Below are 14,568 nucleotides of genomic sequence, written 5' to 3'. Positions count from 1 at the left end.
TAGATAGATAGATAGATAGATAGATAGATAGATTATTATTGTAGCAAAGACACTGCTTTACAGACTCTTACATTTTTGGTTGCTACATGTGAAGCAAAACTTAGTAAATTAATCAATCATCCATGATACACTGCTAAACAATAACTAGACTGCTTCATTCATCTGCAAAGATCATTGTAGTGTATGACAGCCATGCAGACCTCTAAGGATCCAGTTGAGTTTTAGGTCTTTGGAAAAAACATACAGAAAGGAAGCCACAGAGAGGCAAGTCATCACCACTCTATTCTTTATATAAAGTGCCAGTGAAAAGGAATATAAAACATGCTAACACATTGTAGTCAAGGTCTGAGGAGGGAAGACTAAACAGGGGCACTACAACAGGGGGATAAGGAGCATGTGGAATCGAAAATTACAATAGACTTAAAAAATATTTAAAATCACTCTGTTCAGTTGTCAGGTGGCAACATTACCTGTGCAAAGCAATATTAACTAACACTGCATTCACACATACAGTATGGATTGAAAAAGCAGGGACAGCAACAGCTGCTATTGATTGTGAATGGGACCTGGCTTTCCATCACTAGAAAGTGTATGACAGAAACGTGCAGTATTAATGAAATGTGCTGTATGTCGCCTGCACATAAGCTGATGCAGGGTTCAGATGCTACCTATATGGGAGGTGTATTGTGCTGAAGTGGGTAGTGCCCACCTACATAAACAACCTCTGTATGCACTGTTGCCTGCTGCTCAGATGATCCAAAGTTCACTGCTTGGATTTCAGAGCTGTACATGCAAAGTGAAGTTCTCTGTGTGTCTCTATGTGAGAAGCCATGCTCCTCCTCAGCTCAAAGCTATAGGCATACTGCTGCTTAATTCTGAAGAAATGCTTGTTGAACCTGCTCAGGTGTGTGTGTGTAACTGATCAGCAAGTGGCTCCTGGGTTCCCTCAACAATTAGTGTGACAGATGTCTTTACTATTGGCCCTGCCTGATCATTCTTTTTTGCCTTCTCTTCTGTCCCCCATCAAATAGAGGACACCTGTTCTGCATTGTCTTATGTATGCCTACTCAACAGGGGGACTGTTTTGTCCTTGCAGTTCCTTCCTAGCTTTGCCTAGTCTTTCAAGTTCTGAGCTCTCAATCAGCTTCACCTCATGAAGCTGATCTGATAGAAAGCTTCTCCTGCAGCTTGCATGTCTTACTGCCGGGACAGGTAAGGGTGTACAAACATGAAGAGCACAAGATCCTCACATTTGTGTGAAGGTTTCCCATTGTGTCTACAAGAAACTTCTTCTGTAACTTTGTCTTATAAGGGTTTGTTTTCTTCATGTAATTGTCCTGCTGACATTGTCTCTGAAGAAGATCCTCACACCTGTTGACAGTCTTTTTGTTGAAGTTGTTATTGTCTGACGCAGCAGCATCTGAAAACTTTGGTGGTTTGCAGTTGAAAAAGCATTAATTTATGATGTAATGTATAATTTAAAAAAATCTATTTTATTTTTAAAAATGATGACTGTACATTTCCACCCATAGTAAATTGGTGCAGTCCCCTTACTTATTATCTAGCACCCTCATCAGGTCAGAATTTCACTTGAACCGATACTTTGGTTCATCCATTAGTTTGGTTGTCTTACACAGTGAGCCTGACAGAACTGCTACCATGATGTAGACCCGAAGTTGTGTTTCATCATCACTCTTTAAGTTTGGTCTTTGGAAATAATTTTAAAATAAGCAAAGACAAAGCAGAGGAGATAGACATTGAAATCGACTGTATAAGGAGTAGAACTAAAAAAGATGCATGAGGAGACAATGGCACTTTACTGATGATTTCTGCCAAAAATAACTAACAAATTAATTCATAATGAAAAGAAATTCAACATTCAAGTAACCTGCAAACTCTATGTTGAAAAATAGCTGGTAGTAGCAGCAATGCAGCAGACATGCAGCCGGAACACACACATATGCAAGTCAGAAAAATTTAGCTCTGTGAATCCACTCAGTCCAATAGCTGGGAAGCTGTGACTCCAGTCTCTAACTCAGAGGAACACAGACAACGACTGGGTCCAAATAAAACCATTGTCCACCTCCACTATTTTGGACTGAAGCCTGTCTTTAATGGACAATACCAAATGTTACTAATAATGTATTAAACTCACCTAAGTGGGATTCACATTTTCTGTGTTATTACGTTTACTCTGATGTTAATGTTTACGTGTAATGTTTGACCAAACATTTACAAGTGTTGGAAGAATTCAGATACTTAAAAGGTACATAAAAGTATTTATACAGCAAAGTAAAAATACTCCATAACGGGTAAAGGTCCTGCATGAAAATCCTACTGAAGTTAAAGCAAAAGTATCAGATGTAGTATAAGTATTAAAGTAAAATCCTGGTTTGGTCACTCTGAATCATTCAGAGGGTGTGTCAGCAGCATGTTACTCTTGTAGCTGCTAGAGGTAGAGCTGGTTTGAACTACTCTATATACGGTTTTATCTGCACGTCAACTACACTGCTGTTTGTAAGATGTCAGGAGCCTAAAAGTTTAAAACCACTGGTTTCATCTTTAATAATGTGCTGTACTTTCCTTTATGAACTTTTGAATTGGTGAATCTGAAGTTCACAAACGCGTGGATCTTCCACCGGGACCAATGAAACATTAGATGAAAAAGATAGAGAAACTAATGGCTGGTGACAGGGAAGGATCCATCATCTGAGCAGGAGAGACATTCACAGTGTACAGAATACAAGCAGTTACTTCACCAAAAAAGAGGCACTATTAATAAAGGAATGGATATTTGATCACGAATAATAAATAATCCTGCAGAGAAGAGGAAATGACAGACTTCAACCCAGGCACTAGATGGCAGTATGGTTACATGGTAGATATTGGCTCTGACCTTACAATACAGACCTGAGGTTGAAATAAACAACATGAAAACACTCAGTGGATCACAGACTAGTTACTGTTATTTTAATGATATTTCCGAGATGTTGAAAATCTCATGTCACCTTCTCTGAGGGATGTCCCAGTCAAATATCAGTATTATTGTAGAGAAATGAGCTGCTTGGGTATTTTGCTGATTAGATTTGTGTGTACCATTTGTTTTCTAATTTGTGTCTGCTGGTGTTTATTGTACAAGTTGGACTGATTACTTCACTCTGTTTGCCCCCCCCCCCCAGGAAGCTCTGCTGTGTTCACCCAACAACCCACAGACTTGGTGGTGGTGGCAGGCCAGCCAGTTACCCTGCCCTGCTCCATCCCCGGCTACAATGGCATGGTGCTATGGCTGCGTGATGGCATGGCCCTGGGTGTTAACAGGGATCTGTCAGGTAATATCTACTTCACTGAGAGAAATAAATTAAAAGAGAGTCAAACATGTTGGTGATGCAACGATGTTAGTAAATTAAAGCATTATTAATCATTCAGTTACTTTCTATTTCAAACTAAAAATATCTGGGGGTGTAAACAACTGAAATTGATCATCAGTGTGGACATGACAGGGACATGTTAGTGTTACATTAGGCAACTAAACTGGGTCTTATTAGCTTTGGCCCCAACATTTTAGTTAAGTTGATTGCTGAGACCTGTGAAAAGAGAAAGTGTAAAGAGAAGCTGTTTTGAGTTATTAAAAAGGCAATTATGTTCCTCTTTTATCATTTTCCCTTGATAATGATATTAATAATAATAATTAAACATGATCTCCCCTGTGGTTAATGTGACTTTTTTATATTATGATAATAACAATGAATCAGAAGAGTATTCAGTTGCTACCTTGACAAAGTCACGTGATAGTAATAATCACTGGCTTTCATTTATTTCACCTGCCACTGGACCAAAGTATCTGGATCAAACAGGTTCACATCTGTTCACACCACATCATCACCTGATTGGATGTTGTCAGTGGTGACCAGCCTCAGAGGTGCTACACCCGGCAGGAGGTACCAGGTACCAGGAAAAGAAAACCCCAGTCAACTTTATTTTATTTTCTAGTCAAGAGGCCAAGGTTTCCAAAGACACAAAACGTGATTGACACTTTAACCATTAACACTGTAACCATTCACACTGTAAGTGTTTTATCATGGTTACCATGACAGACAATTTATGTTTGAGTTTAGTCATTTCCTGTTTTATTTTGTAGTTAGTGTTTGTTGTTGATTGTCTGCCCCGCCCTAATGTGTTTCACCTGTGTTCAAACACCCTTGCCTCCCTTGTGTCTATTTAGTCTCTGCGCTCCCCTTTGTCTGTTATTGTCCCCTGTGTTACCTGTTCAAGTTACCCATGCTTCTGGTTCCTGTTCAAGTTCCCTGTGTTTCTCATGCTTCTGGTATCTGTTCATGTTCCTTGTGTTAGATATATCTTCTTCCACCTACTCCCTTGACTTTCATCTGCATTGGGGTCCAGCTTACCTCAAACAGTGACATGCTTACACTGTAACCATTGGCAATGTAACCACTGCGAATCTACAGTAAGCTAAAGTTGAAGGATTGGAATTCTACTGAGTAGAGGTTGGCAATATTCATACTTGTGCAACATTAAACACACCAGTAGTTATACTTAAAGACATTTATTTACAATGGAACAGAGTAAAAACACAATGTTTTAGTATATGTGTGTGTGTGGGTGGGTGGGTGGGGGGGGGGATCTGTGGGGACATAACGGCAAAATGGCAGATTCAAAGTGGTCGCTGTGACCACATGACCTGAACAAAGAAGAGTATTAGTAAACTACTGAAAATGGCCACTGAGACCACCTAGTGTGTGGGGGAGGGAAGGTGTGGGTTTCTTTGTTAGCCTAGCTCATATAATCTAAAGGTAACAGGTTAGAGCAGGGGTCCCCAAACTATGGCCCGTGGGCCACATCCGGCCCGCCAAAGCAATTGGAGTGGCCCACTTAACGATCCCAGACAATCCCTCTAAACATCAACCAATTTTTATTAAATTGCATTTTCCTATCATAACATCATAACATATCCGTACTTAAAGGTTGGCATTCTAATTAAAATTGACCATAGTTATGAGCTATTTATAGTTAATAGTGGCTCATCTTCACCTCCTCACACAATGGTATATTCTGACGTGACTTTGATCGTGACTGAGCCAGCGTCAAGCTGCAAAGTTCTGAGGTGGGAATCTGTCATGAAGGTGGTTGTGTCCTGCATAAACTTCATCAGAGCAAACAGACTTAAACACAGGCAGTTCCAAGCCTTTCTCTCCGAGCTAGAATCAGCCCACGGAGACGTGCTTTACCACACTGAAGTCCGCTGGTTAAGCCGGGGCAGAGTTTTGAAGCGTTTTTACGACCTGCTACCCGAAATCAATACCTTTCTCCTGACAAAGGGAAAAACTGTCCCAGAGCTGATCGACACAGAATGGAAATGGGACCTCGCCTTTATTAACAGATGTGTCAGAAATTTTAAACGGCCTCAACTTGCAGCTCCAAGGCAAGGGAAAACTAATCTGACATGTATTCCCACATCAAAGTATTTGAGCTTAAACTAGCACTCTTTATTGGACAGGTGCAAAAACAAAACTTCACCATCTCCCTGCTACTCGAAGCCTCTCAGCTGAGAAAAACTGGCGTCCGTTCCAACCGAGAAGTGCAAGGACGCACTGGAAACACTGAGGCGGAGTTCAGTGTGCGGTTCCGTGAGCTTCATGTCCACGTTAAAGAAATCCGCCATTCCAGAACCTTTTGCGGCCGACATTAACGCACCGCTGGCCTTCTCTTCCAATTTGAGCTGGCTGCAGTTGCAGACCTTGATTGTGCTGAAAGACGTTTTTCAGCCCCAACAGTTTCTGATCAATGTACTATGCTTGCCCTCCCCAATGAACCTACCCAAAAGAAGAAAAGCACGCAAACAAAGATGTCCACAAAGTTTTGGGGAGCACAAATATCTGTGAGCAACTTTTTCACACATTGAGGCTGATAAAAACTCCGCCGAGATCAGAGTCTCAAGATCAACACCTGCATCAGTCTCTGAGACTGGCTGTAACTGGAATGGAACCTGACATCGATCTCCTCACCAGTCAGAAGCAAGCCCACAGCTCACACTGATATGGTAAGCCTACTGATTTCAATAGCAAGTAGATATTAAAATATGTCATTATAGTAATGGTCTGTTTAATAGGCAACATGTTGTACTGTGATTCTGACCACTATTCTTGTATTAATATTATTTCACTACTGTAAAGACAAACACTTACCGTTTTGTAACTCAACTGTACCTGTTACAAAATCCACATCACCTCATGCTTACTTGAACATACATCAGTTTGTGTTGTTATTTTTCTATAAAAAAATTGGAGTATCTGTGGGTACTTTCAAATAACACGTGAAACCTTTTTATTACTTTTTTTTGCAAAATCAACAGGTGGTGCCAGAAGCCAAACGAGGGCAGCTACAACAAATTATCATTGTAATCTCCACAATAACACTGGTTGTCACCCTTGGCCCATATCTTTCCTGTTATAGACAACTCGCCCCCATCTCAGAAAGAAAGTTGATGTTGGCCCCCACTGAAAAAAGTTGGGACCGCTGGGTGTGCACCTCAGCATATGAGAGATACCATGGCGGCCCTTCGGAAGGGAGCGCTCAAGGCTGGGGCTGACATATGTTACTCACGCGTGACAAGCCGAGTCCGTAGACACCCAATTTGTGGACTTTTGACAAAATTTTTCTGTCGCAGCAAGCGGGCCTTGAGACGTTTAACGAGGCATCCTTCCGAAGGAGGACTTAGAGCCTGGGGCTGACATATGTTACTCAGCGTGACAGCCGAGTCCGTAGACACCCAAATTTGTGGACTTTCGAGAAAATTTTTTGGAAATTATTAAAACAGAATTTAACCGTGTGTCCCCGGCAGCATATGAGAGACCGCCCATGCGGCCCTTCGGAAGGGAGCGACTCAGAAGGCTGGCTGACATATGTTACTCAGCGTGATGAGCCCGAGTCCGTAGACACCAAACTTGTGGACTTTGGACAAACTTTTCCGTTGTGACATTCACACTAGTCTTAATGGTGTTGGCACCTCAGCGTATGAGAGATGACCCATGGCGGCCCTTCGGAAGGGAGCGACTCAGAAGCTGGGGCTGACATATGTTACTCAGCGTGACAAGCCGAGTCCGTAGACACCCATTTGTTGGACTTTTGAGAAAAATTTTTTGGAAATTATTTAAAACACAGAATTTAACGCGTGTCCCCCGCAGCATATGAGAGACCGCCCATGGCGCCCTTCGGAAGGAGCGACTCAGAAGGCTGGGGCTGACATATGTTACTCAGCGTGACGAGCCGAGTCCGTAGACACCAAACTTGTGGACTTTGGACAAACTTTTCCGTTGTGACATTCACACTAGTCTTAATGGTGTGGCACCTCAGCATATGAGAGATGACCCATGGCGGACCCGCCGGCGCCCCACCCACCCCCCCTGGCACAGGCATTGCGCCCGCAAGCAGAGCTAGCCGCCGGCGGCCCACCGGACCCCCCCCCACACAGGCATTGCGCCCAGCAAGCAGAGTTAGCGGCCCGGCGGCCCGCCGGGGCCCCACCCCCACACAGGCATTGCGCCCAGCAAGCAAGAGCTAGCCCCAGGAGCGCTGGGGGCTGACATATGTTACTCAGCGTGATGAGCCGAGTCCCGTAGACACCAAACTTGTGGACTTTGCGACAAACTTTTCGTTTTGGACATTCACAACTAGTCTTAATGGTGTGGCACCTCAGCATATGAGAGACACCCATGGCGGCCCTCGGAGCGTTCAAGCTGCTGACAATGTTATCAGCACGCCGCCGGTACAGCCACTGTGGACTTTCAACTCTTCCCGTGTGACATTCAGGACATGGTGCGGCCCTCACATATGCAGAGCTAGGATGCCCAGGCGGCCGCCCGGCGGCCCCCCCCAGCCAGGCATTGCGCCAGCAAGCAGAGCTAGTACGCCCGTGGGCCGCAACGGCGCCCCCCCCCCCCCCGGCACAGGCATCTGCACCCAGCAAGCAGAGCTAGCCCCAGAAAGGCTGGGCTGACATATGTTACTCAGCGTGATGAGCCGAGTCCGTAGACCACCCAATTTGTGGACTTTGACAAAAATTTTTCGTCGCAGCAAGCGGGCCTCGAAACGTTTAATGAGCATCCTTCCGAAGGAGTGACTTAAATGCGCTGGGCTGACATATGTTTACTCAGCGTGATGAGCCGAGTCCGTAGACACCCAAATTACTTGTGGACTTGGCCGAGAAAATTTTTTTGGAAATTATTAAAAAAACAGAATTTTAAGCCGTGTCCCCCGGCCGCATATGAGAGATGCCCATGCGGCCCTGCGGAAGGAGCGACTCAGAAGGCTGGGCTTGACATATGTTACCAGCGTGATTGAGGCCGAGTCCGTAGACACCAAAAACTTGTGGACTTTCTGAAGAAAATTTTTGGGAAATTATTAAAACACAGAATTTAAACCGTGATCACCGGCAGCAATGAAGAGGAACCGCCCCATGCGCGGCCCTTCGGAAGGGAGCGACTCAGAAGGCTGGGGTGACATATGTTACTCAGCGTGATGAGCGCAGTCCGAGACACCAAAACTTGGGACTTGGACAAACTTTCCGTTTGTGACATCACACTAGTCTTAATGGTTGGCACCTCAGCATATTGAGAGATACCCATGGCGGCCCTTCGGAAGGGAGCGACTCAGAAGGCTGGGGCTGAATATGTAACTCAGTCGTGGGACAAAGCCGACTCCGTTGAACACCCAATTTGTGGACTTTTGAGAAAATTTTTGGAAATTATTTAAAACACAGATTTAAGCGTGTTCCCCCGGCAGGCATATGAGAGACCGCCCATGGCGGCCCTTCGGAAGGGAGCGACTCAGAAGGCTGGCTGACATATGGTACTCAGCGTGACGGCGAGTCCTTCAGACACCAACTTGTGGACTTGGACAAACTTTCCGTTGTACATTCACACATATCTTAATGGTGTGGCACCTCAGCATATGAGAGACGACAATGGCGGCCCGCTGGCGCCCCACCCCCCCCTGGCACAGGCAATGCGCCCACCAAGCAGAGCTAGATGCCCGGCGCCGCCACGCCCCCCCCCCCAGCACAGGCAGTTTTGCGCCCAGCAAGCAGAGCTAGACGCCCGGTGGGCCCGACCGGCCCCCCCCCCCCCGCCGCACAGCATTGCACCCGCAAGCAGAGCTAGCCAGTTCAAAGAAGGCTGGGTGCTGACAATGACTCAGCGTTAGATGAGCCGAGTCCGTAGGACACCCAAATTTGTGGACTTTTGGAGAAATCTTTTGCGAAATTATTTAAAACACAGGAATAAAACCGCCGATGTCCCCCGGCAGCATATGAGAGACCGCCATGCGGCCTTCGGAAAGGGAGCGACTTCAGAAGGCTGGGCTGACATATGTTACTCAGCGTGATGAGCCGAGTTCCGTTTAGACACCAAAAACTTGTGACTTTCGAAGAAAATTTTTGGAAATTATAAAACACAGAATTTAACCCGTGTTCCACCGGCAGCCATATGAAGACCGCCCATGGCGGCCCTTCGCGAAGGGAGGCATTCAGAAGGCGTGGGCTGACATAATGTTAGCTCAGCGTGATGAGCCGAGTCCGGTAGACACCAACCTTGTGACTTTCGAGAAAATTTGGGAATTCATTAAAACAACAGAAATTTAAACCGTGTCCACCGGCAGCATTATTGAGGAGAACCGCCATGGCGGGCCCTTCGGAAGGAGCGACTCAGAAGGCTGGGGCTACATATGTACTCAGCGTGATGAAGCCGAGTCCGTAGACACCAAACTTGTGGACTTTGACAAAAACTTTTCCGTTGTGAACATTCACACTAGTTCTAATGGTGGTGGCAACCTCAGCATATGAGAGATGACCCATGGCGGCCCTTCGGAAGGGGAGCGACTTCAGAAGGCTGGGGCGCTGACATATGTTACTCAGCGTGACAAGCCGAGTCCGTAGACACCCCAATTGTGACTTATTGAGAAAATTTTTTGGAAATTATTAAACACAGAATTTAACCGGTCCCCGGCAGCATATGAGAGACCGCCCATGGCGGCCCTTCCGGAAGGAGCGACTCAGAAGGCTGGGGCTGACATATTGTTAACTCAGCGTGACGAGCCGAGTCCGTAGACAACCAAAACTTGTGACCTTTGACAAACTTTTTCCGTTGTGGACATTCACACTAGTCTTAATGGATGTGGCACCTCAGCATAGGAAGATGGACCCATGGCGGCCCGCCGGCGCCCCACCCCCCCCCCGGCACAGCATTGCGACCCACAAGCAGAGCTTAAGCCGCCCGGCGCCCACCCGGAGCCCCATCCCCAGCACAGGCATTTGCGCCCAGCAAGCAGAGTTAGCGGCCCGGCGGCCCGCGGCGGCCCCCCCCCCTCCCCCCAAGCACAGGCATTTTGCCGCCCAGCAAGCAAGAGCTAGCCCCAGAAGGCTTGGGGCTGACAATGTTACTCAGGCGTGATGAGCAGTGCCGGTAGACACCAAACTTGTGAGACTTTGACAAACTTTATCCGTTGTGACATCTCAACACTAGTCTTAATGAGTGTAAGGCAACCTTCAGCATATGAGAGACGACCCCATGGCGGCCCTGCCCGGCGCCCCCACCCCCCCCTGTCACAGCATTCCGCCCACCAAGCAGACTAGATGCCCGGCGGACCGGCGGCGCCCCCCCCCCCCCCAGCACAGGCATTGCGCCCAGCAAGCAGAGCTAGACGCCCGTGCGCGGCGCCCCCCCCCCGGCACAGCATTGCACCCAGCAAGCAGAGCTAGTCAGAAGGCTGGGTGCTGAAATTGGTACTCAGCAGTATTGAGACCGAGTCCGTAGACTCACCCAATTTGTGGACTTTTAGAAAAATCTTTGAAATTATTAAAACACAGAATTTAAACCGTGTCCCCGGCCGCATATGAGAGACCGCCATGGCGGCCCTTGGAAGGCGAGCGACTCAGGAAGGCTGGGCTGACATATGTACTCAGCGTGACAAGCGAGTCCGTAGTGACACCCAATTTGTGGACTTTTTGAGAAAATCTTTTGGAAATTATTAAAACACAGAATTTAACCGTGTCCCGCCGGCAGCATATGAAGACCGCCCATGGCGGCCCTTCGGAAGGAGCGATTCAGAAGGCCTGGGGCTCGAACATATGTTACTCAGCGTGACGAGCCGACGTCCGTAGACACCAAAACTGTGGACTTTGGACAAACTTTCCGTTGTGATTCACATAGTCTAATGGTGTGGCACTCAGCATATGAGAGATGACCCATGGCGGCCCTTCGGAATTGGACGGACTCAGAAAGGCTGCGGGCTGACATATTTACACTTCAGCGTGACGAGCGAGTCCTTAGACACCAAACTTGTGAACTTTGGACAAACTTTTCCGTTGTGACATTCACACTAGTCTTAATGGTGTGGCACCTTTCAGCATATGAAGACGACCATGGCCCGCCGGGCCCCACCTCCCCCTGCACAGGCACTTGCGCCCACAAGCAGAGCTAGATGCCGGCGGCCCGCCGGCGCCCCCCCCCCAGCACAGGCATTGCGCCCAGCAAGCAGAAGCTAGACGCCCTGTGGCCCGCCGGCGCCCCCCCCCCCCTGGCACAGGCATTGCACCCAGCAGCATGGCTAGCCTCAGAAGCTGGGGCATGACATTATGTTACTCCAGCGTGATGAGACGGTCCGTAGACACCCCAATTTGTGGACTTTTGAAAAATTTTCGTCGCAGCAAGCGGGCCTCGAGACGTTTAATGAAGCATCCTTCCGAAGGAGTGACTTAGAAGCCTGGGCTGATTATGTTACTCAGCGTATGAGAGGACCCCGGGCACATACTGAGAGACCGCCATGGTGGCCCTTCGAAGGAGACAACTCAGAAGGCTGGGGTGACATATGTTACTCAGCGTGAATGAGCCGAGTTCCGTAGACACCAAACTTGTGGACTTTGGACAAAAACTTTTCCGTTGTGACATTCACACTAGTCTTAATGGTGTGGCACCTAGCATATGAGAGATGGACCCTGGCGCCCGCAGCGCCCCACCCCCCCCGCACAGGGCATTGACGCCCGCAAGCAGAGCTAGCTGCCGGCGGGCCCGCCGTGCCCCCCCCCCCCCCGGCACAGCATGCGCCCCAGGCAAGCAGAGTTAGCCCAGAAGGCTGGGGCACATATGTACTCAGGCGTGACAAGCCGAGTCCGTAACACCCAATTTGTGGACTTTTTTGAGGAAATCTTTTGAAATTATTTAAAAACCAGAAAATTTAACCGTTCCCCCGCAGCATATGAGAACCGCCCATGGCGGCCCTTCGGAAGACGACTCAGAAGGCTGGCTGACATATGTTTACTCAGCGTGACAAGCCAGTCCGTAGACCACCCAATTTGTAGACTTTTGAGAAAATCTTTTGGAATATAAAACACAGAAATTAACCGTGTCCCCCGGCAGCATATGGAGACCGCCAGGCGGCCATGCGGAATGGAGCGACTCAGAAGGCGGGGCTGACATATGTACTCAGGCGTGACGAGCGGTCCGTAGACACCAACTTGTGGGACTTTGGACAAACTTTTCGTTGTGACATTCACACAGTCTTAATGGGTGTCACCTCAGCATATGAGAGATGACCATGGCGGGCCGCCGGCGGCCCCACCCCCCCCCTGCACAGGCATTGCACCCACCAAGCAGAGCTAGCCGCCCGGCGGCCCACCGCACCCGCCTCCCCCACACAGCATTGCGCCCAGCAGCAGAGCTAGCTGCCCGGTGGCCCGCCGCGCCCCCCCCCCCCCCCCGACACAGGCATTTCACCCAGGCAAGCAGAGCTTAGCCCCAGAAGGTGGGGCGACATATGTTTACTCATGGCGTTGACGGCCGAGTCCGGTAGACACCCAATTTGTGACTTTTGACAAAATTTTTCCGTCGCCAGCAAGCGGGCCTCGGAGACGTTTAACGACGGATCCCTTCGAAGATGACTTAAGATGCCTGGGCAGACATATGTTACCTCAGCGTGACAAGCGATCCGTAGACACCAATTTGTGGACTTTCGAGAAAATTTTTGGGAAAGTATTAAAAACACAGAATTTAACCCGTGTCCACCTGGCAGCATTGAGAGACCGCCCATGGCGGCCCTTCGGAAGGAGCGACTCCAGTAAGGCTGGGCGACATATGTTACTCAGCGTGATGAGGCCGATCCGTAGACCCAAACTTGTGGACTTGACAAACTTTTTCGTTTGTGACATTTCAACTAGTCTTAATGGTGTGGCACCTCAGCGTAGTTGAGAGATGACCATGCGGCCTTCGGAAGGAGCGACTCAAGAAGGCTGGGGCTGACATATTTACTCAGCGTGACGAAGCCGAGTCCTTAACACCAAACTTGTTGGACTTTGGACAAACTTTTCGTATGTGGACATTCCACTAGTCTTAATGGTGTGGCACCCAAGCATATGAGAGACACCATGGCGGCACCCGCCGGCGCCCCACCCCCCCCTGGCACAGGCATTGCGCCCACCAAGCAAGTTAGGATGCCGGGGACCCCGCCGCGCCCCGCCCCCCCAGCACAGCATTGCGCCCAGCAAGCAGAGCTAGACGCCCGCGTGGCCCGCCGGCGCCCCCCCCCCCTGTGAGTATGTGGCACCAGCAAGCAGAGCTAGCCCTCAGAAGGCTGGCTACATATGTTACTCAGCGTGATGAGCCGAGTCCGTAGACACCAATTTGTGGACTTTGACAAGAATTTTTTCGTCGCAGCAAAGCGGCCTCGGAGACGATTTGAGGCATCCTTCCAAAGGAGTGATTAGAAGCCTGGGCTGACTTATGTTACTCAGCGTATGAGAGACCCCGCGGCAGCATATGAGAGACCGCCCATGTGCCCTTCAGGAAGGGGCACATCAGAAGGCTGGGGCTGACATATTTACTCAGCGTGATGAGCCGAGTCCGTAGACCACCAACTGTGGACTTGACAAACTTTTCGTACATTCACACTAGTCTTAATGGTGTGGCACCTCAGCATATGAGAGATGACCCATGGCGCCCGCCAGCGCCCCACCCCCCCGGCACCAGGCATTGCCCGCCCAGCAAGCAGGCTAGCTGCCGCGGCCCGCCGGTGCCCCCCCCCCCGGCACAGCATTGCGCCCAGCAAAGCAGCAGTTAGCCCCAGAAGCTGGGGCTGAACATTATGTTACTCAAGCGTGACAAGCGGAGTCCGGACACGCCAATTTTGGACTTTTCAGAAAAATCTTTATGAAATCTATTAAAACAAGAATTTAAACCGTGTCCCCCGGCAGCATTATGAGAGACCGCCATGCGGCCCTTCGGAAGGAGCGAGCTCAGAAGGCTGGGGCTGAGCATATGATTACTCAGCTGACAAGCGATCCGTAGACACCCAATTTGTTAGACTTTAGAAAAGTCTTTTGGAAAATATTAAACACGAATTTAACCGTGTCCGCCCGCAGCATATGAAGAGGACCGCCCATGGCGGCCCTTCGAAGGGAGCGGATCAAAGGCTGGGGCTACAATGTTACTCAGAACGTGACGAGCCGAGTCCTAACACAAACTTGTGACGTGTGTTTGGAAACAAACTTTCCGAATCTCTCTC

The 14,568-nt window shown here is 48.6% G+C and overlaps 1 protein-coding gene across 1 annotated transcript in view; it reads left to right on the top strand.

Annotated features, from left to right (window-relative positions):
* The window catches only part of LOC111234563 (kin of IRRE-like protein 3), a 51,716-nt gene that overhangs the window by 7,412 nt on the left and 29,736 nt on the right, over nucleotides 1-14,568 (top strand). The window contains exon 3 of the mRNA XM_022762712.1: nucleotides 3,180-3,329. Coding sequence (XP_022618433.1) covers nucleotides 3,180-3,329 — 150 coding nt within the window. The remainder of the gene's footprint in view (nucleotides 1-3,179; nucleotides 3,330-14,568) is intronic.

The sequence above is a fragment of the Seriola dumerili genome, unplaced genomic scaffold, assembly GCF_002260705.1.
Source record: "Seriola dumerili isolate Sdu_G_001 unplaced genomic scaffold, Sdu_1.0 BDQW01000449.1, whole genome shotgun sequence".
NCBI classification, from domain to species: Eukaryota; Metazoa; Chordata; class Actinopteri; order Carangiformes; family Carangidae; genus Seriola; species Seriola dumerili.
This window is presented reverse-complemented; position numbering and strand designations above follow the sequence as displayed.